The sequence below is a fragment of the Aplysia californica genome, unplaced genomic scaffold (genome assembly GCF_000002075.1).
Source record: "Aplysia californica isolate F4 #8 unplaced genomic scaffold, AplCal3.0 scaffold00152, whole genome shotgun sequence".
Lineage (NCBI taxonomy): Eukaryota > Metazoa > Mollusca > Gastropoda > Aplysiida > Aplysiidae > Aplysia > Aplysia californica.
Genome location: NW_004797422.1, coordinates 1,135,298 through 1,163,079, shown reverse-complemented (window position 1 = coordinate 1,163,079; position 27,782 = coordinate 1,135,298). Strand labels below are relative to the sequence as shown.

General features: G+C 37.7%; 1 protein-coding gene across 1 annotated transcript; it reads right to left on the bottom strand.

Annotated features, from left to right (window-relative positions):
* On the bottom strand, positions 1-26,565 carry LOC101846647 (protein tyrosine phosphatase domain-containing protein 1). Its single transcript, XM_013081948.2, has 14 exons — positions 26,096-26,565; positions 23,125-23,230; positions 19,141-19,306; positions 16,991-17,071; positions 15,350-15,465; positions 14,661-14,682; positions 14,135-14,241; positions 11,302-11,389; positions 10,885-10,974; positions 10,161-10,260; positions 4,621-5,334; positions 3,827-3,928; positions 2,883-2,966; positions 1-580 (listed from the first exon to the last, which is right to left on the bottom strand). The coding sequence occupies exons 2-14, from the start codon at positions 23,204-23,206 to the stop codon at positions 344-346; spliced, it is 1,989 nt and encodes a 662-aa protein (XP_012937402.1). The 5' UTR covers positions 23,207-23,230; positions 26,096-26,565; the 3' UTR covers positions 1-343.
* Positions 26,566-27,782: the final 1,217 nt, after the last annotated feature.

The following is a 27,782-nucleotide window of genomic DNA, read 5'->3' as shown; positions in this document are numbered from 1 at the left end:
TTCTTTTTTTTTCCAGTTTTCCTCCTTGACTTTTTCCTTTGTAGTAAGATGTCAGCATACATATAAACAGCATTGTCACAATACTGTTTCCCTCTGAACACCATCATAACCTGTACCAATCACTGTTCGTCACTTTTCCGCCTCGTTTATCTTACTTACTTACTCTCTCCCTATACCGTCAGGTACATAAGGCGGAGAGCAGTTAACGCCATGCTTGCCAGTCCTTGGCCCCGTTCGACGATTTTTTGCACATCCCTGGGTAATTGCTTCATCCCTTATTGAGCCTGTATAGCTTCCAGTTGGTCTTCCTGTGCCTTGTTTATCAATCAAGTCTAAATATATGCTATTTCTTTTCCAGATGTATGAGTTCGGTAAAAAGTTTGAAAACTCTCTCTGAGATGTCATGTTTCTCCTCCTCCACATAAGCTTGAGTACCAGAGAATGGGAACAAACCCAAACCCAGTCGCTTCTGACACAGGTGACACAACAGCCTCTCGACCACAGCTTGGTGTTCATGAGATGATCCTGTCTGTAGTTTGGACAGTACTCGAGCCAGATACTCAAGAAAATGCTTGGTACTCTGTGGGAAGGAAGAGAAAAAAAGTCTTTGTTCCTTTGATATTATAGTCAAAACCAATATCAACCCACACAATGGTCATTCAATCAGGGTAAAAAAAACCCCAAGAGGTTACACTGAGACAAAGCACTGGTATATAAGGTTGTCCTATCAGCTCCATCATTTCAGTGTTTGTTTAGAAATAACATTGAGCCCAACAGGTATCAAAGAATTTAGAGCAATGAACTTTGATGTAAAAATTGCAAATGCGCTTTTATCGCAACAATAAACAAAAGCAAACAATCAGGCAGTTTAGACATCTGACACATACGGCACCTCACCAGCTTGCCAGTAAAGCGTATAACAAAAGAATATCAGGGCACAAGGCAAGAGGAAGACCAAGGAAGACCTGGATCGAGGAGGTGAAGGATACCTTGAAGACCCACAATACAACAACCCACACAGCCAGGCCATTCAGTTTGCCAAAGATTGAAAGCTCTTTCTTCCCTCATTGAAGGATAAAGTAAAGTAAGTGAGTATAAAGAAAATAATTACAATGTAAAGTTGTTTTAAACTCAGGAAAAGAAAGGTAGTCGTTCACTATCACTATGAAATTAATAAATTTATAATCACTAAACTCATTTTTATATAAATGAATATTGATTTTTTTTTTACACCAGCAGATAGATAATCTTGTACATTCCCAATAGAGTACCGTGCTGATTTTTGTTGGGAAACTACTTATCATAGCATACATGATTAGTGATACATAATACATAATACAACTGCTGTCAAGTCCTAAAAAAATATTTTATAAAAAAGCTTGCCATTGTTTATCTCTGTGTTATAACACCCTATTGAGTTGCACTAACAGCTAAGTTGTTTTAGTAAGTTTTACTGCACTTGCAACACATTCAGGTCATGTAAGTGCCGAAGATTAGAGGAGTTACAAGAGAGTAACAAATACAAAAAAGAAGAAGGGGAGCTAAGGACGACAGATGTTTGATAGGAAAGAAGGAGCAAACCACACCAGAGCAACCGCCAACCACTCACAGTTACAACTTAACACTTTGATATTCATTCTAATTATCAGTGTACTAAGAAGCTAAGTATTTTCGTACACAGCATCATTCACTGACACTTCTACAAAATACAAATTTTACAGGGAGAATACCAGGTCCTAAACTATTTATCTCCGGCAAGCTGCTCCCAGTGGCTTGCAGTCAGAACCGCTGTGCCAGTGAGCCCGAAGATATTTTATAAATTTTCGACAATTACCCCAAATAGGTCTCTCTTATTGGTTCTTTAATTAGATTAAGAACTATCAAAATAGGTTCAATTCTTTTGATTTAATTACCAATTTAGTGACGCGTATGTCACTTTTAGGTTTCGTACCAAAAGAGGGCACCAGCATAGTGGGAAAGCCCCTTCCTTTGGGTTTGCTTTGAGTGCCATCTGTTCTGTTGGGCTAAAAAAACCCAACCTGCATACACTTCAAGCTACTTGTGACATAGCACAAAACGAACCCGTCAACCACTCCATGAACAAACATAAGAGATCTTTTTAGTATCAAATTTTAAAAAATAACGGTTTGAGGAAGACAAAAGTACTAGTTTCCAGAACACCAGTACATTAAGGTTATGTAATGAACCAGCTGTGATATAGACAGCAAATGAGCTTATCTGAGCTACATTCAAGTGTGTAAATAAAGGTAAAGACAAAGGCAGATCTACTTTATCAACCTAATAATTTAGAAGTGAAATAAGAATAATAATAATAAATAGCATTTGTATAGCGCAAATCCCCACTCAACAGCAAGCTCTTGACGCTTCACAGTCTATACTATTACCCCAACAGACCTGAGAGCATTCTGAAACAACCTCAACATCCTGGGAAGCATACAGTGCAAGCAGCCATTTATAGGCGCTAAAACACTAACATACAGACAAGATCTTTCGCTGTCTATGGCCGAGTACCCATTCCCACCTGGGTGAAGTGAGGAAAATTCGTGCAAAGTGCCTTGCAAAGAACATGCAACTCATTTTGTAAACTTGCCGAGAGTGTGTTAATTTTCACACCATTTATGATATGTCGCATGAAACATAATAAAAAAGAAATTCAAGAAAAAAATAGGATGTCAAGCAAATCCAATCAGGATTCTTTGGCAGGCAAAAAAAATCTGGACATCTCTCATTTTATTCGAGTCTTGGCAGGTCTGTATAAAAGCAAGTGAAACATGTTGTAATGGAATGAGGTAGCTGAGAAAAGAACAAGAAGTCTAGGCTAAATCTGAGATATCTTTTATCCTCTTGGAGTAGCCACTTACCTTTTCAATATGCATTAGCGCTCTTTGAGGATCATTGTAGTTTTCAACAAGCACTGATACGTCCTGAGCTCTTAATATTGGCTCCTGAGAGAAATAAAAGTAATATAAAATGAAGATAATTGAATATATCTCTAAAGATAATGATTTTCTCAACCCACATTCATTGAACAGATCTATTAGTTATGCAAAAGTAGTGTGAGGAATGGACATTTCTGAAAGAACAATTTCTTTTACAAAGAACATGTTCTTCCATACTCGTGTATATTGAGGTTACCAAAGAGAAGACGAACTCCCAGTTGCAGATCTACACAACGTAACATTCATGTTAGGAACAAATGTAAAGATACAGATATTGACAGCTCTGTTCTGGGTCATAAGATAGACTGGTATTCAAGTCAAGCCCTGTTGTTGTTTTTTTTAAGTTTGATTAAAATACAAGAATAAAACTTTCTTCCACACACATTAATTTATCAAATTCTTTACAACCAACCTCAAACCACCTGCCGTTCCCTATGGAATTAGTAGGAGAAAAAAATGGTAGTAAAGATGTGTGCAAAAGGGAAAAGCCTGTCTCAGGCATCAATCTGACGCCCAGGGAAGCTGCTACCTCTGACATGGCATTCTTACACGACAGTCTGGGGTAAAGCAGAAGAATAATGAAAGGCTTGCAACCAATAAGACGAATCAGCATCACGATTTATCTAAGCTTAAAGAGGAAAAGACAGTCACTCCTGAATATTAGGTTGTTCAGCCACACACTTGACATAGCAGAACACCTAAACAGAAAAAAAACATCCTGAGCATTGCTCCATAATCTTTTGAGACTCACAGAAGACAACAAAAACAACAACACATAAATGCACACACACATGCACACACACACACATAAACACACAGACAAATAAACACACATACACACACATACACAGACACAGAAAACATACGTTGAGTTGGTCCAGCCAATCCCACATGACTGCAGACACAACCTCTGGGTCTTCCTCTGAGGCCAACAATTTCCAGGTTTCATCAGATTTGTTGAGGGCAGTCTAACAATAGATATAAAAAACATCAAGGCATGTAAGTCACACTTATTGCATAGTTGAAGCAAAGGAGCAACACAAGATGATTTACACTTATCTGGGTAGTCATCGAGGAGTCTAAAGAAGATAAAATATGGTCTAGTATGCACATAGTGAAATTGACGGGACATGGAAATCTTTTCAAAACTTACAAATTTTGCTATGTACACTCTTTAAATCTTTTTGAAGATACACGTACAAAAAAAAATTCGACCTGAAAATCTGCTATGTTTGTTTCACAATGTGCCCGTTTGCTGTTTGTGTACTAGACAGCAATCCGTTTTTTTCTTTAAAGAGAAGCATGTCAACAGAATTAATGGCCACATAAACCAGGGTAAGGAGACAGAATGAAAGATATGAACTACAGAAAAATCCAGTGCGACTGATAAACTCCCTCTGCCAGTGAAGTCAAAATCCCCGGGCCTATCACACAAAAAAATCCAACATATTACTCCTCCTCCACCCCTCCCCAAAAGAAAAAAAAACAATTTGTTTTCCTTAAATTAGATTTTAAAAATACAAACTCCCGAAACTATTGAGTTGTCAATTTAGATGGTTCTTGTCCATATATGAATTATTCCATTTAACAGTGAGATGCCCAGCTTGAGCAAAACAGAACCCTATTTCATGTGGATCATAACCTCTTTTGACCCATTTACCTCTATGCTATCAATGGCCTTTCTTTTCTGCTCAGAGTATTCTGTCGTGAGAATAGAAGTGCAAACATCTCGAACACTCATCTTGATACTCAGTTTGGAGCTTCTCAAAGACAGCTTTCTCTCTTTGAACATTTTAATTTCTTCCTCCTCTGCTTTCCTCAACTCTTCTTCAGCTTTTTGTGCCGCAAGTTCCATCTGCTCATTGCTGAGACCATATACAATACAATCGTCATCATCCTCTTCTTCATCCTCATCTGCATCTCTCATTGTTTTTGAATCGTCTTGAAACTTTCCAGGACTTGACTGTCTCTGGCGTGGGGAAATTCCAGAGCTTCTATCAGGTGAGATCCCACTTGGCTTTAGATTGGTGGGGGCGGACAAAGAATATTGAACTTTGGCCTTAGTTGATGAGTTACTGTTTTTTCTGGTGTGCTCATAAGAATCAACATTAGGGTAATCTCTCATGCTTTTCAAATAGCTTTTCTGGGACTGGGATCTGTTTAGCCTTTGCTGTGGGCTGTCATTATCATTATCACCATCTAGATTATTTTGAAAAGATGAATCTTCTGAGAAAACGGAATCTTTGGACAAGCTCTGACTGGCAATTGAGATCAGATCCGGTGGAATGGGGTCAATGACAGCTGCTCGAAGAGATTCTAGAGCTTTCCCTTTGCCACACAGCTCCAAGAGTCGTTCACAGCTCACATATACAATCTGTAAGGCAAAAAGAATAACAATTAGGGTGACCTTATTTAGGCCACATGTGGCCTAAATAAGCTAAACCCCCCCTCCCTTACCTTATTTAGGCCACTGTGGCCTAAGTAAGCTAAACCCCCCTCCCTTACCTTATTTAGGCCACATCATATGGTAGATTTCTTGAACTAACCATGGATTCTGAGGGTCGAGATTCTACTGATCTTTTTATTTAGTGCGGGGGATTATTTCAAAATAGAGGATGATACTAAATGAAAAGTGGACCAAGGGTAAGAGTTGTGCGTGTGTGTGTGTGTGTGTGTGTGTGTGTGTGTGTGTGTGTGTGAGTGTGAGTGTATTTGTTTGTTTTGTGTGTGGTTGTGGTGAGAGAGAGATCTAGAGAGAGAGTAAATGTAATAGTGTGTTTGTATGTGTGTGTGTGTGTGTGTGTGTGTGTGTGTGTGTGTGTGTGTGTGTGTGTGTGTGTGTGTGTGTAATGTGTGAATATTATTGTGTGCAAGAGTGTATACAAAGTCACAGAAATATTCTTTTTGTGCTTATTCAGGTACAGTGCAGGGTGATTTTACCTGCAAAGAGAATTGGACAAAATGGGCAATATCTTTATTTTGCTAATGGTCATATTTAGACAAATCCTATATCATTCTCTTTTTTTTTTTTCTTAACTGCTCATGGTTATTAAAGAGTAAGCCAACTAGATCAAGGTAGTAATTTCTGATTCCTAATATTATGGGCAGTCTTAAAATTTTTTAACTTGTTTTTAACGCATTTCTCAACGTAAAACAGATTCCGTTAAAAAAACAACAACAATTTAATGATCTTATCTTTCTTTTTCAAAGTATTGTGCATACATTTGTGTGAAACTATATATTCTATGCTTTCAAGTACACGAAAAAAGCTAATAAAGTCAAGAAAAATGTTCTTTAGAGACAGATCTAGTAGTAGCTAGGCCCACTGGAACATTTTATAAACCGTGAAAAGATGACCAGAAAATAACAAAATTATCTTATGATCTTCACTTGCACTTGCAATTTTTTTTGACAAATTATAGTCTACCTCATTATCTTTTTTTTCACATTTTTCTTCACTATTCATGACAACTGGCATGTATTGTTTTCAGTTATTATCAAGGAAGTGGATAGGCGAACCACGGGGTCTATCTAGCCAAAAGGATAGGTGGACCCCAGGGTCTACCTAAAAAAATGTTAGGTTTTAGGATGTGAACCCCGGAGTCAGCGTAGTGAAATAAGCAGATCTAGGTTTAACTAAGGATTGGTGGACTCCGGGGTCAACAGAGTGAAATAAGTAGATCTCAGTTTATTTTATAGTAGGACTGGCGGAGCCCGTGGTCAACGTAGCGAAATTATAATATAAGTAGATCTAGGTTTAATTAAGGATTAGTGGACCCCGGGGTCAACGTAGTGAAATCAGTAGACGTAGGTTTCATTAAGGATTGGTGGACCCTAGGGTCAACATAGTGAAATAAGTACATGTCAATCTAGGTTTAATTTTAAGGATTGGTGGACCCTGGAGTCAACGTAGTGAAATAGGTAAGTTTAAGGTGGACCCCAGGGTCTACCTAACAAAATACTAGTTAGGTTTTAGAATAGGTGGACCCTGCGGTCACCGTAGTAAAATAAGCAGGTTTAATCAAGGTGTCCCGGGGGTCCACCAGTCCTTAATTAAACCTTCTTATTCCTCTACGGCTATGGTGACTCCGGGGTCCACCAATCCTTTTAAAATGAAACCTACTTATTTTACTACGATGACCCCGGGGTCCACCAATCTTTAATGAAACCTACTTATTTCACTACGGTGACCCTGAGGTCCACCTGTCCTAAAACCTAGTATTTCGCTACGTAGACCCTGGGCCCCGCGGTCCACCTTAAACCTGCTTTTTTATCACTACGTTGACCCCGGGGTCCACCAATCCTTACTTAAACTTAAACCAAACCTTATTTCACTACGGGGACTCCGGGGCTCACAACCTAAAACCTAGTATTTCGCTATGCAAACTCCGGAGTCCACCTATCCTCTACAGGACTATACTATTATCAATTTGCAATTTTCATTGATTAGCATTTTTTTTTTTTATATTGAATCAGAGACTCGCTGTCTAAAAAGTCCACTGCTAATGCTATTCTTATCAAAGAAAATGGTACAATTTGTTTTGACATGTTAAAAAAAAAAGAGTTAAAAATATCCAGAAAATAACATTAAATGATTATCTCTCTCTCTCTCTCTATATATATATATGTATTTTATTATGTATACTAAAAGACTGAGCAGAGCCTAACAATGTAAATTCTGTGCTCTACATAAGTAGAGAAAATCTTAAGTTTGCGCAAAACAGATTTTAGAAAAAAAAGTTGGATCTAATTATTCTAATAAAAGTAAAAGTGATTGTTATGGTGAGATTTGTTATTGTTAACTCTGGAAATACAGATAGTTGCTGAATCTAAAATTAACTAGAACCGTGCAATTCGTTTTATTTCAATTCCAAAGCCCAAAGGCATAGCAATAAGTTAGATCTAGATCTAGCAGTTGTAGGCTCTCTGGCTGCTTCTAGCATAGGCCTGCTACTACTGATTCTAGACAGGGAATCTAGATCTAGCTATCACCTGCACTATTAAAGTCAAATATATGGTAAAATAAAAACAAAACTGTGAATTGTTTTGTCAGTCAGTTCATCCCAACTGCCATAGCCGCATGTATCAATAGTTGAATAATGCGATACCAAAGCAACACGTTATCACAGTGTGCAGGGAAGAGCGGGGTGCCTGGGTCGCTGATCGGTCGATTCGGTGGTTCGGCTTTTGTAGATCTATGCATTTTTTATGGAAAGCCCTTTTACTAGATCTATTAGTGTTGTGAAAACTTCAACCTCTACAGCTCAGACGTCAAAAGATGTTGGAAAATAATAATACGTCCTGAAGTTTCATAATTTATACAGAAACACAGCCAGTAGTTTTTATTTCATATCGAGTTATAAAAATTGCCTGGTTTTCAGAAACAAATTTTAATAGTTCCAGTTCTACCGAATCGATTTTCACACGAATTCAACCATTTTGATGATCTTTCTTTTCCTTTCAAAAAGATGTAGGCCTGTCGGATGTGGCAGTGCGATTAACACTGAGTGGTTTAGACCCATCAAAACAGGAGGCTTCGTGGCCGATCACAAAAGTCTACAGGGCTTATCGAGGCCGATTCGCCCTGCTGCGTGCACGTTCCCTAAACTGCCTACTAGATCTAGATAGAATCTACTACCGAAGATTCTCTACACGATCTTTGCTACTTCTACTACTACATGTACTACTACGAGACAGTACGAGAGAGTGCCACTCAGGCAAAGATAGTGTAACTTTGACTCAGCCACGTTGTGTACACACTTTTTATTCCCCAAATTAGACCCGAAAGTCCATTCGGAGAATTTGACCTTTTCACTTGACCAAATGTGCCAAAATGGTAGCCTAGCTTTTGCCCCTCCATGAAGGAAAAATCTGACCCTCATTCAAACCATTGGGATTTAGCAAAATTTTGCGTACTATGCATTGTTCTTACAATATTCATTATGATTATGATTTATAAGTTGCACACCAAGACAAAACTGTACTAAATGAGAAATGTGCACCGTTATGAAAGTGGAACGAACTCAGTTGCCTGAAAAGGGTAGTTTGAGCATGTGTGGCCTTAATAAGCTAAACCCCCCTCCATTACCTTATTTAGGCCACAGGTGGCCAAAATAAGCTAAACCCCCCTCCCTTACCTTATTTAGACCATATGTGGCTAAATAAGCACTCCCTAACAATTAACAACAGGAGCTCTTACACCAGGAATAGAACTAAAATTGTATGCTATGGTACTGTACAGACAAAAAGTCCAGATCATGTAAATTCAAAGGACCAACAGATTTAAAGCAGATAAAATTGGCAGACAGAAAAATGTGAGGCAGCATGGTAGAATCAGGCTCTCGTCAATTTTTGGGCATATAGAGTTATTGGTATTTTCTTAAAGCTTGTCCATTTGCCTTGCTTTTGACAAAAACAATATATCTATTTATCTTGGATACAGGTTTGCGACTGAAGGAGGAAGGGTGGCCTTGTTTCAGAGGTAAAATTAGCGAGAAAATGATTGCCAAAGTTGAGTTATCTCCAAAGCTAGTGAGCTAAAAGAAACTGAAAACTTACATCTCTTATGCCTTAAATCAACGTTTTTCAGCGCAATCCACACAGAAATGTGTTCTTTAATGGGCATGAAAGGTGTTGAGCCAAAAAACAAAACTTTGATAAAAATTCCCAAACCTGCGGAAAAATGCAAGTTTCTTCACTTTGATTATTTTGACGAGAGCCTGATTCCACCACGCTGCCTCACAAATGAAAAATGCAGATTAAGTCCATTATAAAAAAGAAAACCATAAAAAAAAACATATTTGGGAAACTTCACTGATCTTTTTTACAGGCATAACACTTCACATGGCAATAAAATAAAGAAATGTGCAAGGAAACATGCTAAGGCTGATCATCTCACTGTAACGTCCCGTTGTGCGCCAGGAATCAGGCATCTGGCCAAACATAAACTTGTCCTCATAATTTATTTTGAAACAGTTCAACTTAACACCTTACATCATGAATATTTTTATAACCAATACATGCTCTGCTTTTGCTAATGCTGACTTGTGAGGTCAGACAATCATACGGCAACATTATCTTTAATCTTTAGAACAGGGTACAATCAGAATCTCCTCTTAAATATATGAAAAGAAAAATGCTGATTCTTATAAAAGTTCATTAAACGAAGTTCCTATTCTACATATTAGTACAAGCACAAACCTTTGGAATGTGTTTCAATTTGCGGGCTTCATAACCATGAAGTAAATTCCTCTGTCGTATAAGAAAGCGGCTAAAAGAAAACTCGAGGGCATCATGAATCCTGGAAGCAATGTCAAAAAAACAAAAGGCACTTAAGGCAATGTGTATCATTCGATTTAGATAGGGAATAAAAATGTCCACAAAACTGACAGTGATGAAATGCCATTATATCTTACAAGTGACAGAATAGAAGGGAAATGAGTAAAAAAAATATCATTGATTTATTATGATCTATGACAGACCATACCCCATCAAATGCAATTCCCTACTATTGTCATTGTTGTTGAGAGCAGTCGGCAAGATAATAGCCTCAATTTGCAATTAACAGACAAGGTGTGTTGTAATAATACTGACCAAGAAGGACAGACCACACCAGAGTACCAATCATTATTTTACTTTTAATAAGAGTTTTAGGGCACTTGCATCCCAAATAGGTCATATTGACTACTCAGTGTGAGACTCCATCATAATATGTCACTTTTCAAACTGGTAAATGGCGGAGTCTTACAATAAGCAGTCAATATAAGAGTCGAAGATTAGAGGTGCTACGACTAGAGAGTAACATACAAAGAAAAGAAGGTAGAGAGATAAGGACAATAAACGTTTGTTAGGAAATAGGGAGCAAACCACAGCACTGCCACCCACCCACATGAGTACCCTTCAGTAGCAATTCTACGACACTCACTTTGAAGGGAAAATGATGAAGAATGGTTCCAGGTACTGCTCAAATTCATGGCAAGTTTTCACTTGCTGCTTAGTCTGGATGGATCCTTTTCTGTAACGAAATAATGACCAACGGACAAATGAAAGATTTCATGCTGATCAGATCTGACCTTATAACTTTTTAAGAATAATTTTGCATATATTTTATCTGTAGCTTTTTAATTCTATAAATTTGAATTCTGCATTAAATTTCTTTTATTCTACTAAATGATATGATAGTTTATAGTCAATGTTAATCTCTGATGTTATATAAGAAACTTCCTCGTCTTGTTAATAAAACCAGCTACAAATAAATTCCAAGTAAGGTCTGTGTGAGGGGGACGACGACGACAAGGAGGAGGATGAAGAGGTGAAAAAGAAGAACCCTGAAACAACTTACCTCCGTGAGCGAACATACTGAATGGACTTGCTAGCTTTCACCCGATTGTTGTATATCAAATAGCAGGCAATAATAAGACCAGTTCGCCCTGTGAGTCAAAATAAAATCTTTAAACAAAACAGACGCGGCGCTGCTCATTGCAAACAAATTACAATAATTTAGCAAAGTAAACTTACAACAACAACAACAACAAAGAGAAAGAAAATACCTTTTTAAGAGTCACCAAAAACTTGAGATGTCAATTTCTAAACAGTGACACTACTTCATTGGGAAGTAAAAGTCAATATCACAGGCAAGATTCTATAAAATTATTTCAGATCTTAGTATTTATTCACAAATGCAATGAAATTGCACCTTGGAGCCATAAGCAGACTGATACAGGATAAAAATTAGACCATAAGAAGGACACAATTTAAATACCTGCAGTCAAAAGTATCTTAGCTTGAAAAACACCATTCTGTTCTCAATATTATAAAGTATTGGCTCTTCAAAGCAAAAAAAACCAACCTTTTCAAATTGTTCCGTATTACTTGCACCACTGACATACATGACTAGGTCTTCTGTTAACTGCACCCACAGTCACAAAGGGTTTTCAAGTTATTGAGTTCTGATTTCTTTGATAGCATGACAAGATTTCAGAAAACAAAGAGACCAGGAATGCTAAAAATACCCCCATAAAATAACAAATAGATAAACAATACAAAAAAAGATGGGGGGTGGAGGGAACTAAACAGCTATAAGGCGTTAAAAAGATATACTTTATTTTTCTTAACTGATCCAGCAACCATCTGGGTTCTAGCCCTTCGGCCTGGTACGTTAAGAAGATATAAAACAGCAGGTGACATGGGAGGGTGGCAAGCAGATAACTGTACTCATAGCTCAACGACTGTTACACTTGGTTAACTGAAGCCATCAATTTAGTGTTCGTAACTTTTATTGTTTTATAAAATGAGCCACTAGTGACAATATTCTCATAGCTGCACATTCACTGGTCCGAACACGTGGCTCAGGGAGGGCGATGGCCTTGGCTTCATTATGTGAGTGAGAACAGTGTGTATTTGTCAGTTGCAGGACTATATCAACTGATAAATGAGCCTTTGCCAATAGGTGGGGGATTCTTCATATATATACCTTACAAAATCCTTTCCTATTCCAATAAGAATGGTGCTACAGCTTTGAAATTTGTATATGTTGTGCTTAATATGATGTTTCAGCTATGGAAGCAGAAAAATAGCAGTCGGGCCATCAGAATAAATCTTACAAATATTTTTAGTTCTGAAATTGATGTATTTTTAGAATGCAAAACGTGACGCGTCAAATTCGTACTCTTTCTGTCGTAAAGCTCAACAATGAAATAATTGCTGAGAAACTCGTCCTTCTACTCTTTTACGACTACGACTACACTATTTGTGGTGCTATATCAGGAATAATGATATCTGTAGCTGTTTTTTCTTTGTGAACCTTTTAGATTTTCATTTTCGAGCATAACTTGACCATGCGTAAATTTGCAGTAAACGGAAATCCCGCGAAGCCTCATGCTCTATCATCATTTGTTATGCTCGAAAGAACCAATCAGAAAACGAGAAATAATAGGGGTAGAGGAACATGGATTGCAACTGTCGATCCATTCAAAGAGTATTATTGTGCGATACAAGACGTCGAGAAGAATTACGACGGATGAGACGAATTCATTTAAATTTTCTTATGTCGTCATCAAATCTTAACATGTTATGTTCGAAAATAGCTGTTATGTCCGAAAAATGTTCCCCCCCCCCCCCCCCCCATTTAAATAAATTTAAACCAAGTAATGATTAACATCACACGCCGTTCCAATGGTCAAGTCGTGGTAGATATAGATGCCTCCATGCGTACCAAGCTAGATGTCAACAAAAGTGGAAATTTTGATGTAAATTGATGATATGTTCCAAAATGACCACAAACATTTATCCATTATGTGTCATCGTGGCTATGTTCAAAAGTTATTTGGTATCTTGCGAGGAGTCATAGTAAAATGTGAATTATGTGGCATTTTTTCACCATTAGCATGCATTACGAGTCAAACTGAATCTCCTGAATCTTTGTTTGCCAAAATTTTCAAAAAAATTAATTAAAATATGGAACTGGAAAGTTTTTCATTTCTTTCGGATATAACTATGATGACACAAATGCAAACAGAAAGATATTCAGAATTTCTTTTTTCTGTGAATATATATGCTCCTCATGGTTATATTTGAAAATTAAAGCAATGAGAAAACTATTAAAATAATTTTATGTTCCATAAATTACTTTTCATAACAGGCATTGTGAGTCAAATTTAATCTTCTGAATTGCTGTTCGCCTAAATTTTCATAAAAGAAATTAACATAGGAAAACCAAAAGTTTTTCTTTTTTTTCGGACATAACTATGATGACACAAATGCAAACACAATGGCATTCAGAATTTCTTTTTCCTGTGATCTTCACCATTTTATATGCTCGTCATGCTTATGTTTGAAAACTAAAGCAATACGAAAACTGTTAAAACAATTTTGACTGTTTAAATTCTAAAAAATGTATCATCATTATAGTTATGTCTGAAATAATTTGACTTGATGTTATGTACACCAGTTACACAACTTAGCATGCCATCTGTAGGTCTGAAAATATATATTTTTGTAGGAGGAGACATACATGAATAGAAGAATTCAAGTAAAAACGAAATATTAGAAACTTTATAATCAACCCTCTATGCTACATTTTAGGTACTCACCTTTTGGCAAAAGCTCAAATATACTTGATGTATGCTGCACAGCTATAATATGCATTAAAGAAATCACACACAACTCAGACTTACCAAGTCCTGCGTGGCAATGAACAGCTACTTTGCCCTGGGAGACAGCAAACTGCATGACCTTGACTATGTCCAGCAATGTCGACATTGGGGCCACCCCGTAATCTTGCCTGTATGGAGAATGATTGCTAGTTCGTCACAATTGAATAACAGAACACGACTGAACATGAGACACAGAATGCAAATTTCCTCTGATATTGTGCACAAAAATATTCCAGATAAGTTTGATATTCGGAAATAATACTAAAAATGTGGTTCTCAGAAAGTAAGAGAAAATGTTCCTATTGTAGAAACAGGCCCTACTATTTTGCAGTTTTATTTCGAGGACTAACTTAGCACTGATATTGCAATAAAAAAGACAAAAGCATACAGTTGATGCCTTCCATGACAGGGAATGATCGAGCCTTTAAAAAAAAATCTCTTTCCCTTTCCCTTTAAATGCTTACGCAGAAACAGAAGCCATTGCAAAGAAAAGGCTGCTGCCACAGAAATTTTTAAATTCCGATGAAAGTTAGGAAAGAATACTTACATTGCAAAGTTGTAGAAAAATACTGAAATAAAAGAGAGAAACATTTTTAAATCATCACCACATATGAACTTGCATTCAAATAAACAACATATGATGTATCTACCCAAAAAAATCAGTAAAAGCAACTTATTTTTTTCCTCACAGTGCAGTATCATATTTGAGTGCTTCAGCCAAGCCAACAAAGAAATCCAAGCTCTAGTATCAATAAATACTTTCATCCTGTACCAGTGACAAAGGGAATGGACTTTGCTGGACAGTAAAGTGGGGGGGGGGGGGGGGTTAAAGATTCAGGGTACTAAGGTATACATTTGCTTTAAAAAATTGACAGAATACAAGGGGAAAAAACCCCTACTCTGGTAAAATTTTTCGAGTTTATTTCATTAAAAGCTTAGTTTACTTTACTTTAGTTATAGTAAGAGTTTTGCAGCACTTGCAACACAAACAGGTCATATAAGTGCAGAAGATTATACCTGTTTCTAGGGAGAAACATAAAAAGAAAAAGGAGGAAAGATAGTTATTTGATAGGAAAGGCTGAGTGAACCACACCAGAGCACCCATCAACCACCCACATTGATCAAAGGCAAAAAGAAACACTAATGTATTTAGTGAACATATCTCCCTAGTTAAGATACAGACAGAAGCAAGTAATGAACTGGGGAACAAAACAAGAGATAAACATAGAGTCATACGTCCTGCCTCCATGAGATTGTGGGTGCTGTAAGAGAAACCGCCTGAGTCATTGCCGTATCCACAGTATACATGTTCTCCAGGCTCTTGCAGATTGATAACAGTCTGAATCCCTAACCTGTGGCCCGACAAAACAAGGATTCACTTTCATTAAACAAACTTTAATAATAAACTATAATTTTTGAAGGCTGTGTACATTCCATGAGGTGCTAACATCGGTTGTAACATTCAATTTGAAGCTGTTGGTACATGAAATACAGTCAACTCCAGAAAGGAAATCCTAGTTTACACTTTTGGAATGTTCTCACACAAAGGAAAATTGAAAAACATTTGTTGATGTATAACTGTATTGTTCTCAAATAATATGGCTCAATTGCACACAATATTCTCAGCAGATAGGGTCCACAAGAAATACAACATATAACCTACAGGATAGAACAAAGATTAAACATTTTGTCAAAATACATTTCTAGTCTAATCAATAGAAGCTTTTCGCAGGTAGTACCGTAGGAGATTTAAGTCAAATGTACCATATCAAAACCAGAAAAATGATATTCAATCCTACAAAACTGGATCAGCACAGATACAGTCCATGCCGGCTTTAAGCACGGTCATCGAGAGAAAGTTTAAGCGTGCTTAAAGCCGAAGCGTGCTTAAGTGCGAAGTAGACATAATCCAGAGATTTTCATGTAGAAAATTCCCCGTGCTATTTCCCTTTGTTTGTAAGTAGGCCTACAGCGGTCCCGCAAAAGTGCACTGTTATTTAGACACCCGCCATGGTAGTTTTTGTTCGCATGTTTGTTTTTATTTTGTGGTCGAATGGGAAATGAAAACTTAATTTAGACGGCCAGTCTCGATACAGCCTACTAGGCCTACTGTAACACACTGCCTGTGCGTACCACAGCCCGCTGCGCCACTCATACCACCGCCTTCATCCCACCCCGCGCGTGATACACAATCAGGATTAATGGATAACGAGGTTCAAAAGTGAAATCGCAGCCAGCCTCCCTTTCTCGTCTTAACGACTCTCTTTGTATTTTTATTTTTTTTTGGTTGTGTGTAGCTTTGCCCCAGGCCTAGGCTAGATCCGATGTCCACACGCACGGCTGTGTGCATCTCTCTGCCTTCCTCTCCGCCCGTGTGAGTGTGTGTGTCCATCACTTGCGTTCTTTGTGTTTCTCTTGACACACTCCATTGCTGCGGTGTAAACTGTGTTCGAACTTCGATGGGTCATAATGAAAATATTGATTGGCTTGTAAATGAAGCGTGCTTGAAGCCGAAGTTACCGTGCTTAAAGGCGTGTAATTTATATAGCAAAAATTTGGTAAGAGCCGTTTAGCGTGCTTGAGTCCGAAACGTGCTTAAGGCCGGCGTGCTTAAAGACGGCACGGACTGTATTAGGCAATGAATCATGTACGACTTCAGTAATTACAATGTTTTCCAAAGTGCAGGAAACATAAATTTCAATTTGAGCATAATTTTAACGTAAACCTTAAAATAATGTAAATGATGCCTTTATAAAGCTGAAACATTTTTTAAAAATGGTTAAAGTACAGCAAAGAGAGAAAATATTAATTTGAGCAAGAATCTTCTTCAAAACAGAAAATTCCTTTTGACGAATGGCTTCATAAGAGCTAACTTACTCTTTAAACTGTTCAATCATCTTGTACTTGTCAATGTTGAGGTTGGAAGGTCGGGCCATAGCTAAGATGTTGTCTGTCACCCTATAGAGAGGGAAAAGATGATACAGAAATGGAAGCTACGCTGGCATGACCGTAAAATTTGGAGGGACACCCAGATAACATTTATAAAACAAACAAGATTGTATGAAAGAAGAAGGCTACTGACAAAATACATTTTTTTAAAAGAAAAAATACAAAGTATTCTGAACTTTCAGACATTTTTGGAAATGTGGTACTTTTTCATGTCTGAGAATAAGTTCTTGTGATTGATTCATCTAGATTCTAAAACAATACTTCATTCTGTTCAAGTAAGATAATGCACAACTAACACCCAAAGAATTTTTTCTCTGAACAAAATCAATCCTCGTTGTGGAGACAGAAGGTAAAAATGCTAAGGTAGAAAAAGTTATAAACTGAACACAGAATAACAGCTAATAAGAAAAAGATTGAAAATGGTTGCCAAATTAGAAAAGTCAGAGAAAAATACAATAGCATTACATAACACATCATTACCTCATTCGCTACGCTGAGCCGTGGGGGGCGCGCGGCTAAAGTGCCGTCAGTACGCTAAGCCGACCCCTGCGGCTTGAGAACCAACGTTCAATTTTAGCTTGGTTTCTATTCCAATCCACATATCTATGATAAAATAAAGGTCATAATATAATGTTGACTTCCGGGTCAAGCATTTCCACCGAAAATCGAAAGTTTTGATTCAGTTTTGAAACACGATTTCGAAGTTTATGCGACATTGTTTTATCGCAAAGCCCAAATCATAGCCCAGACACCAGTCTTAGTACTTTTACACAACAAAATGTATCAGTATTTTGCTCACTTAAGATATTGATACTATTGGACTCAAATTGCCAGTGCACTGTAATTGAGAAATCAATATTTTTGAGTGCTAGACCTAGGCCCAGATCTAAAGAGTCGAAATGTCTTTTTTTCCCCCAAATCACTACTTTTTGGTGAAATTACTCAAAATGTACCACTCAAGATATGTATAGGTTTATTCTAAATGCAATTCTGAATAATTCCATATAAGATACCAGTGGGTTTTTTTCTGTTTATGATCTTTTTTTCAAAATTCTTTAAAAAAAAATTTTTTTTTCAATATCGAATGTTATGATCAAAATGTACAAATATGATGGAATGTATGTAAATAACTGCACATTTTTCAATATTTTCCTGTTCTATATACAGTTATGGTTATTTTGATGTATCATTTGACTAGGTGCAAACATATTTTTTGAGTTTCACCTGAGACTATTAATTTTTTATATTCAAATTTTATCCGCAGCCAATCACAGTTGTGTTGCATAATCGTCTCTTACAGGAACCAAAGTTGAAAAATACACAAATAAACAATACAGATGTATTCTACAAACCATACTGAAAATGTTGGTATATAATATGTTGATATTTATTTGAATTTATGGCCCCAAAGACCTGTGAACTGCGCACTAGTCACCATCTCAATTCGCCCTCCCGAAAAAAATTCGTCCACAAGCCGAAAATAATACGTAGCGAATGAGTTAAGACTTTTCACTACAGTCTACATTTGAATGGTGAAGGGTAATAACTTTCTCTGCTACCCTTCACATTACTTCTGAGTATTTATTCTACTAGAGGAGTTAAAAGAAAAGTCTGTAAAAAAATTATTCCTGACAGTACACATACTTTAGAACACCTGATGTAAAAGTCGAATGACTTCCCCCCCCTCTCCCCCCGGTTTGGTCAACAGTTTGAAAAACAATAAAATCATTGCGACAACTACCTACCAACATTATTAAGAACAATGTACACATTGCAATGTCTGCTATATGTGCATGGAGACAAAGAAATCAGACATGATCACTGCATGTAATTACACATTCTTCTCTGTACTCAATATCTAAAGCAACTAAAAATACATTCTGTTGTAACTTTAAGCTTCTCTCACTGGTTCCTGGTTAACATTGGCCAGTATAATGGGTCGTTGAATACATCGACAGTACCCGTCATAAACTGTGTAGGTCACAAACTGGGTCAAATCTTATGTTTGTCTAAAAAGGTCACATGGAAACGCAATTGCATCATATATTGATGTAGTGGAAATATTCCCTAAGGCTTACCATTCAGAATAGAGCCCTTTCACTGCCTGTTGCTCAGGAGTCCAGAGCTCAGCAGTGCAATACTTGCAGGCCTTTCCCCCACAGAACATCTTACACTGGCTCTCTCCTGGTATCATTTTCCGGGCTTGCTCACTGATAGCCCAATACCTGGAAGATGGCTTCTTCTCTGAAAAATACATTAAAAATACAGTCGAAATTGTCTAAGATGGACACCCATTGTTGAGGAGAAAAGTTGTTGTCTTAGACAGGTGGAAGTCTTACACAATGTCATGATAATGTAAAAAAAAATATGCAATGGTGGAAATGAGAAGTGGCCGTTTATACCGGTCATTGTCTCAAAGAGGTGGCCATTAGAGCAGGTTGACTGTATAAAAAAATCTTTAAACAGACAAAACAACAGATGCACACATTACTTTTTGTTAGGATAAAAGGCACATTTGATACATTGCTCTTTATCTTTTTGTGCGTTGTGATCTTCTTGCCATCACTGAGATGGCACAGTAAACGATGATCCACTGACATTCAAATTTCAGATATAGCTGTGAAACTGTTTACTCCCCTAGACTGACAATGTTTTTCAAGTGAGCTCCCTACTGTAACATACCAAAGGAATTTTACTGCTTCTCTGGGGAGCTCTGTGCACTTAAATATAATGGCTGAAAGAAAATAGCAGAACAACAGCAAATGTTCATTTCACTTCTCATGCAGACTCATCAAAGGAAATTTTTAAAGCTGTATATTAAGTACATTCCAAAGAATTATTCTTTGGACCCCCATGCCCTTTGATGAACTATGACTTTTTACAGAATGTTTCAACTGTATGCAAGTCAAGTGAGAAAGATGAATCAGATAAAAGAGGCAAATAAAGTCACTTCTGACAATGTTCAGCTTCCAACAAGTTTTCTCAGTCATACACAACATTTCAAAACTGCACACCTAACAAGAAAATAGTTTCAAATATAACAATAATACTGTGAATGATCTACATTATGGTAAAAAAACAAAATGGGGGGGGGGAGATAAAACACTTTGATGGAACTGAAATTTGTGTAGTGATGAAAAGAAAAAGTGATTCTCACAAGAAAAGCATGCACATTCCAAACAGAAACTTGAATATTCTAATGGAACATTCTATCACCATGGAGAAGTTCATCTTCTAATAATGACCCAACAGTGACCCAACTTTTTAAACAAATCGATCAATACAGAACTTTTTTTCTCTTAATGACTTAATGGCATTATCTTCTGTCTGTCCCCTTACCTTAGCAATTAACAAACAAAGAGGAAACCTTCTGCATACTTCAGAGGTAAACGAACAAATATCACACTTAAGAAGGGTAAAATCAGTGATGAAAATGCAAGAACTATTTTAAAATTATGACGATTTGTTCGTTACAGTGAACATTTTTATCCAAAGGTAAGACAGAGGCCATCAACAATTGATGCACACTCATGCAAAAGGAATGCAGTAGGTAAACTCAAACAATTTGTATGACACTACCTGGAAAAAGAAAAGAAAACTGACCTGTACACTGAAAAAGATTTCATTGGGTGAACAACAGAAATCTAAAGTAAACCTTAAACAAAAAAGTTCTCAATATCTCACAGACTTTTGTAAAACTGAAATGAAAGGGCTGCCCAAACCTTAACTTTGAATGAAAATAAGTTCAAGCGGTGAATTTTAGTTAAGTTCAGTTTTGTGAAACTAGACACCTGGTGGTTCTATTATGATTTTCTTAATCACCTGCATCAGGTTCTGAGTAACCTAAGCAACCATAGGAGGTAATACCTGTTGGTCAAAAAAGAAAAAGCTGTAAAGAAGACATTCTTAACCATTGTTCCTTTGCATACATATGCTCCACAAATGTTTCAAAGGTGTACCACTGGTGTTCATGAAAGAATGAGACAGATGTAAAAACCACTTCAATCACAAAGAGAAATGTAGGTTGTGTGCCTTCGTACTTTCAGAGCCTTATAAGTTTGTGCTATGAGTACAAACGTCCAGGCACTGCTGTGGTCCCCTCATACATTTTCATTTGACTTAATAATATATTTTTCACTGCAAGAAATCCATTTAACGGTTTTAAGACTACATCTTTCCAGATCTTTTCTCAAAGCCAGACAATAGACACATTCTGGGATATACAAATTTTCCCCAAAGTTTATGCAGTGACGGCTCCAATTATGGCTTAGGCCAGCTGCTAGCTTCCCAGGTTGGGCCTTTGGTAAATAATATATTTTACCTTTAAGGTAAAACATTTTTAAAATTTGTAAGCAAACAGGGATTCTGTAGCCTCAACTCCAGACTATGTTACCTGAATTTCCAAGCATTGTTCAAGACGTCTCACTTGATATTTTAACTTATATAACAACTGCTAGCTAATTTTTTTTTTATGATGCCCCCTTAGAGAGAAAAGACAACCCAGGCATGACATTTCCCCTCCCCCCCCCCTTCCAAAAAAAAAGGAAGAAAGAAAAAAAAAACATCAATAAAAAAGAAGCAATCCACTTTCTTCCTTCTTCCCTACCACATCACCCCTCCCTCATTTACTCTTTCTCGCCCATGAACACTGATTTGGAAAGTTTCTAGCTCTGTTGGGGTTGACGTAGCACAAAAGATGCAAACAGCTAACATACTTTGATCACTACCTCCACATAAGATCACCTGTTTGAATGCATGGTCATAATCATGTGTAATAATTGTGTAATTTGAAAGACAAATTTAGGGGAAAATGAAAATGAAAAAAAAAGAAAAGGGACAATGGGTGGAAGAGGGTCGGATAAGTAGGGGTTTGGTTGAGTGATTGGTCCTGTTTTACGATTGAACAAATGTCACATTCCATTCTGGTTGGCATGTAATGCTCACTAGGAACTAATAGCTAGGGCATTTTGCTTGCTTACCAGAATAATATTATTACAATCTGACATTCGCATATTTTCACCTATGATTGATCCTGTGACATAAAGCCCCTTCTTCTCAGCTATTCTTCGACTTAAACTCTTTGCTCAGAACTCTTCATTATTCATGTTCATGTTTCTTCTAGAAAATAACATTGCCTTCTCTCATTTGATCTCGAAGTTAAAACCCTTAACAGCAATCAACAGAAAACATTCAGTATTGCGAAATGACAGCCGACATTAAGACAATTAAGTAAATGGAAAAAGCAAGTTAAATAATAGATAAAACTGTAAGATCTATTTGTGGCAACCTCTATCCTCCTGTTTAGTGGTTTGAGTCAGCCATCTTTTGAGAGTAATAAAAATATATTGGAAAACTATCATCCCCATACCCAAGTGGGATTACCATTCCTTCCGCCACAATATGAAATAATTACATTACCATTTTTTTAAGATGATGCATTTCCATGAAGGGTCATCAGTTTATTTACTTCTAGGGCTTGATCAAACACTTTTTCTTTGTCAAAGATTACAAAGATTTTTAAAAACCTAGAAATTTTCTTTACTTTATTTCAGTGAAAATACGGTGCTTCTATATTTTCCAGAGGATCAAGAGGTGACATACTTTCAACAGACTTATACATGTTTTCTTTCTTAAGTACAGGACCTACAGACATAAGCGTTTAATCAATATCCCTACTTCTCAAAATACATTCTCCTCATCCTTTGCATGCGGTACTGACTGGTGTAAATTGTCACAACACAAACAGAATAATAGTGACAGTGTGGTCAATTTGAACCAATATAAGAAAAAATAAATGAATGAACAAACGTAGATCAATTATATTTCATAGGTTAGAAATAATCCCTTGATAAGTGGATAATAAGTTGAGTCCAAAGACAGCTAATCAGTCATATCAATCTCTCTTCTCTGCCTTTCAGATTTGGTTTTGGTGTTCCATCCACTTGCAATGAGGTCTGTTGATGGGAATAAGTATGTGGCAGTATGCATGTCTTATGATGGTTATGCAGGTCAAAGTCACATGCAAGAAAAACATAAAAACATTTCAAAACAAGTTAACTTACCTCTGTTTTTTTCTTTGATTCCCCCTCCCCATTGCAAGTCCTCGTGACCAGGGTAGACGTGCTCATCAGGGTCTGGATTCATCTTCCTCTCCTTTTCACTTGTTTTCTGGTTAGGTAAATAGCAAATGGTCATAAAACAGACAATAATACAAATGAAAACAAACACATACTATACTTTGGAAAAAAATCTTGTTGGGCCCTCTCGCACTCCAATTCTCATTTCTGGGTGACGTGGTCCTCATCACTCTTGCTAGATATTTACATCTTTCCTGTTTACTTCCTTGGTGCTGGGAAACTAGGACTCTTATCACATTCTCCTAAAAGAAAGTCCATAGGCTACCATAAACACTGATTGCTTGTCTTCCATTATAAATGCACATTTTATGCTATAATATCAATATTGGTGATACTAACCAGGAGTGAACATTTTTTTTCCCACATGCCCAGTCCAGCACTAACACAAATATCTACTAGCCCAGTAGAAAAGTCAACTTGCCCGTTTTCAAATATGAAAACCATTAGACTGTCTATATATATACAAAGAAAGAAAAAAGTTGCAAATAGTACTAAGACGTGACATAAAATAATTAAATCATGTCTTGATATGCTAGTACATGTAATCTGCTTTAAACTTTATCTTTATACTTTTCTTTTTAATTATTTAATGGCTGAATATGATGGCCAAACACAAATTCCAAAACGTTCCCTGTCTTAATGATGTGTTTATGTCTGTTCTACACTCTACTGTCTCTGTCACCACTTTGCCACCTCCTTTCTAATAGGGGGTGCCCACTAGCGCGATTGGGTTGAGTCGGGTCGATTTGATAGTCGGGGCTAGCCAAATTGAGGGCGCAAAGCGGCCATTGTGGCAAAAACCAATCGACTTGGTTACCTTACTTGTGTGAAAAACAATAAAAGTGAAACTAACAAACTGTGCTATTCCTATTCTTCTTCAGGAGAAATGAAATTGCGCGGACTTCCGCGGACACTTTTTTGGCAGAGTGAACTATCTCGTTATATATGAATGCTCTTTGATAATAGAAATTTATCGATGTAACCCATGTTTATGGGATTCCAGGCTGCCGCAACACTGCAACAGGGAACTGCCTAGAGGAGTCTTGTAAGCCATTGAGGTTAAAGGTTTCTCTACTTTAACTTTAAGGTCATCCAGTACAATTGCGGCAGGGTTGTAGAGTGCACTGAAACCACCAGAAAACGACCCGACCCGACGACCTGACCCGACTCGATCTGCTCACGATAGTGGGCAACCAGCATAAGGCAAGTGTCACACTGTAGTCCACAAAACTTGGCCCTTCAATGCAGATGTACATCAACATACATGGACAGGACATCTGTAGGCCTACAAGTTGAGCTTAATTGCCCTTCAGTCAGATTTGATCTGCTTCAAGGCTGAAAAACCCTGTCTACACTAGCTGTGGACAAAGGATGTGTGAACAGGAGCTCAATTTGAAGTAGAATGCTTCTGAAGTCTTTCTGTCTTTCTGGGTCTACAAGTAACTGGCTTCAGATGGTTAATGTTCTTCGGTTGGCCACTGGCATTCTCCTCAGTCTTTTGAGGCAGGCCACTCCAGTGTCATCGGTGAATATATAACTACCTCTCTCAACATTAAGAGAAGACTGCCTTGTGATAATATTAATGACTTGCCCGGTCGGGCAGGTTAAGGAGCCATTCTACCTCCCCGACGGAGGTGGTTACATGCCCCGGGCAGTTGTTAATGTTCACTCCTGCTACTTTGAATTAGCTTGATCTCCTGGATATGTTGAATATAAACCAGCTTTGCCAGTAGTTCATAAATCAAATGTATATTTTGCATACTACACCTGCTCACACAAAGGGCCAAGGTGAACCCAAAGAACAAACAAATAAAACCTTCCAGAGACACATCATGATTGTTCACATATAATGAAGCACTCCTGCAGCGACCAAACGGTGGTGGCAATGCACCTGCATTATATCCTGTAAACAGTGACCCTTATCCCACTATAATGTTATTACCTGTGGTTTTGACCAGTTCGGCTGCAGCTTATTAAAAATACAGTCAAACCTGCCCTGACGGAGACCTCTATAAGACAGCCACTTTCCATTCCCCCCCTTGCTTTTTTTAATATATAATTTAACTGTGTAAAACGGGCACCTGTCCAACGTGGCCGCGGTCACTATATTTTACCACACAACCCCTATCACACTAAGCAATAACACCTGTCTTAGACGACCACCTTAGTGACTCCATTACGTTTTGTCATAAATTGTGCATTGGCCCCTGATGTTGTGGGCGAGCCGTCATAATTCAATCACCTGTCGTTGTTGTTAGGTAGTCCCTCCAACCGATCAAGTTGCGTAGACCCCTCCCACTGTTGACCAATAGCTGCCAATTTTCAGCTGCTGGTGAGGTAAGCGTGTGATCCCTATAACTCATAAGCCCCGCCCAGAACTCATACACGCAAATCGTAAGTGAGATGAGTGGTCACTGTTTACCCAGTCTGTAACAAAGTAACAAAGGACGTCATGTGTTTGTTTTAACATGGCACTCGGTCTTCCTCGTCTGATACATTTCGTTTTATTGTCACCCTTGGGTAAAATCAGCAACAAAATAAAAATTACAAACAAAATACAAACCACCACCACCAACAACAACATCAACAAAGACAACAACAATGCGGTTACTTTCGATTGGGATCCGACCTCAGATGGGATATTTTCTTCCTCTTGATCAGTCCTGCCTAAGACGGCCACCTGTCTTATACGGCCACTTTTTTCCTTGACAATGGGTGGCCGTCTTACACAGGTTTGACTGTATTACTATCAAACTATCACCATCAAGGCCAAGGCCTGTCAGTGATTACACCAAAAAGTCCTTAAATACGTTTTTAATGAATGAGAATGCTACAAATTTTAAGCTACTCTTAAACCTAAATTCGATATCAAACCAAAAGAGAGCATTGAACCTACCCGTTTCACTCTCAGTCTTCGATACTAAGTACTAATTTCACCAGGGACCAAGATACGAAGACGGGTAGCCTATCAACTCAACTGAAAGGACGCCCAACTGTAAACCGTCATCGACATCACATCAGTATACAGTTGCGAGTTTTGAAAAAGGTAGCCTACAGTTTGAAGGTCGCAAACACTGAATGTTTTGAGCATATCACAGATAGAATTAGAGCTTTATACCAAAAAGTTCTCATTAGGTTCAAAACAAGATTCGTTAGAAAAACTGCTCAATTCTAGACTATTTATAAGAGCAGTCCGAGCACGTCAAGGAATGACAATAACAGCCTCGGACGCCATTGTAGTTGCTACAAACAATTTATTGGAAAAGCGCAAGAGAGGGCACTCCCATAAACTTGTAAGCAGTTCTCTCCCATCTGTTGCATGAATTGTTGACACTGGCTGAGACCAACACCAATACATGTAAAATAATTATTTTGGGGGGTTTTGTTTTGTTTTTCTTTTGTTTCTGCTTTTTTTTTGGGGGGGTGGGGAATTGTTTGCTTATTTTTGTTTGTTTGTTGTTCACTTGTTTGTTTGCTTTTGTTTTTTCTGTGATTGTGGGTTGTTGTTTTTTTGCATCTGCTTGTTTATAAAAGTAAAAGCTACCCTCTCCCTGCACTGTTTCACTGTTCCTATTCGTTCCCCTCATATTTGCAGTGCTGCGTCTGGTTCTGTTTCATTTCAATATCGTTGACCGCCTGTTAAAATGTAGTCTTCTCAGCCCATTTTTTTTTTTAAATCTAAAAAACATTGTCTATATTGCAGTTTCTTATAATCTGTCGTATCGATTGGATATAGGCTCAAGAAATATTTTGTCGGAATTCAAATTCTAACTGTTAAAAAAAAAGAAGAGAAAAAAATGCAGATAGATTTACATTTTAACACCTTGACGATATGTTTTCAAATCACTATTGCCCCTGATTTACCAGACCTTGAACCAGATGCCCAGATTCAGACAATCAATTAAAAGATTGTCCCCCTTTTGGAATTAGCACAGCCATCCAGAGATCATAAAGGACATCGAAGGAATTCTCAGCAAATCAACAAAGGAGATATATCCAAGAGCCAGACACACCACCACATCGGTGGATCAGAGCATTCACAGATGGATCAGCCACGGAAGCAACACGAGACGGAGGTGGAGGTATCTACATAAAGTGGCTTGACGAAACATGTTCCAGCATCAGCCATACCAACAGGAAAACACCCCACCACCTATAGGCAGAGAAGCTTTCCAAGAGAGGCAGCCACCCAGCCAGCATGAAAATGGCGGCCCAAAATCTATTCAATGTGCCCAGAAACAGTGAAGCCACATACAACGCGAAAGTGGTACTTTTGACCGACGCAAAATCAGTCCTACGTACAATCCTTGCGAAGGACAAAAAAAAGTAGGCCTGCAGGATCCAATGCCCTAACAAGAGCTATATATCATGGCACTAAACTCTACGGCCAGCAGAGTTGTCTTGTTATGGATTCCTGGGCACGTCGTCATATATAGATCTACTAAGGAAACGAATGTGCCGACGAACTGGCGAGGAAAGGGGGACAAATGGAACAAACTATCCCAGCCCCAACTACCAGGGGGCTAAAACACTCATTAAAGTCAGCAATTCATGCCCAATGGAACGAGACGTACGCTCCCACA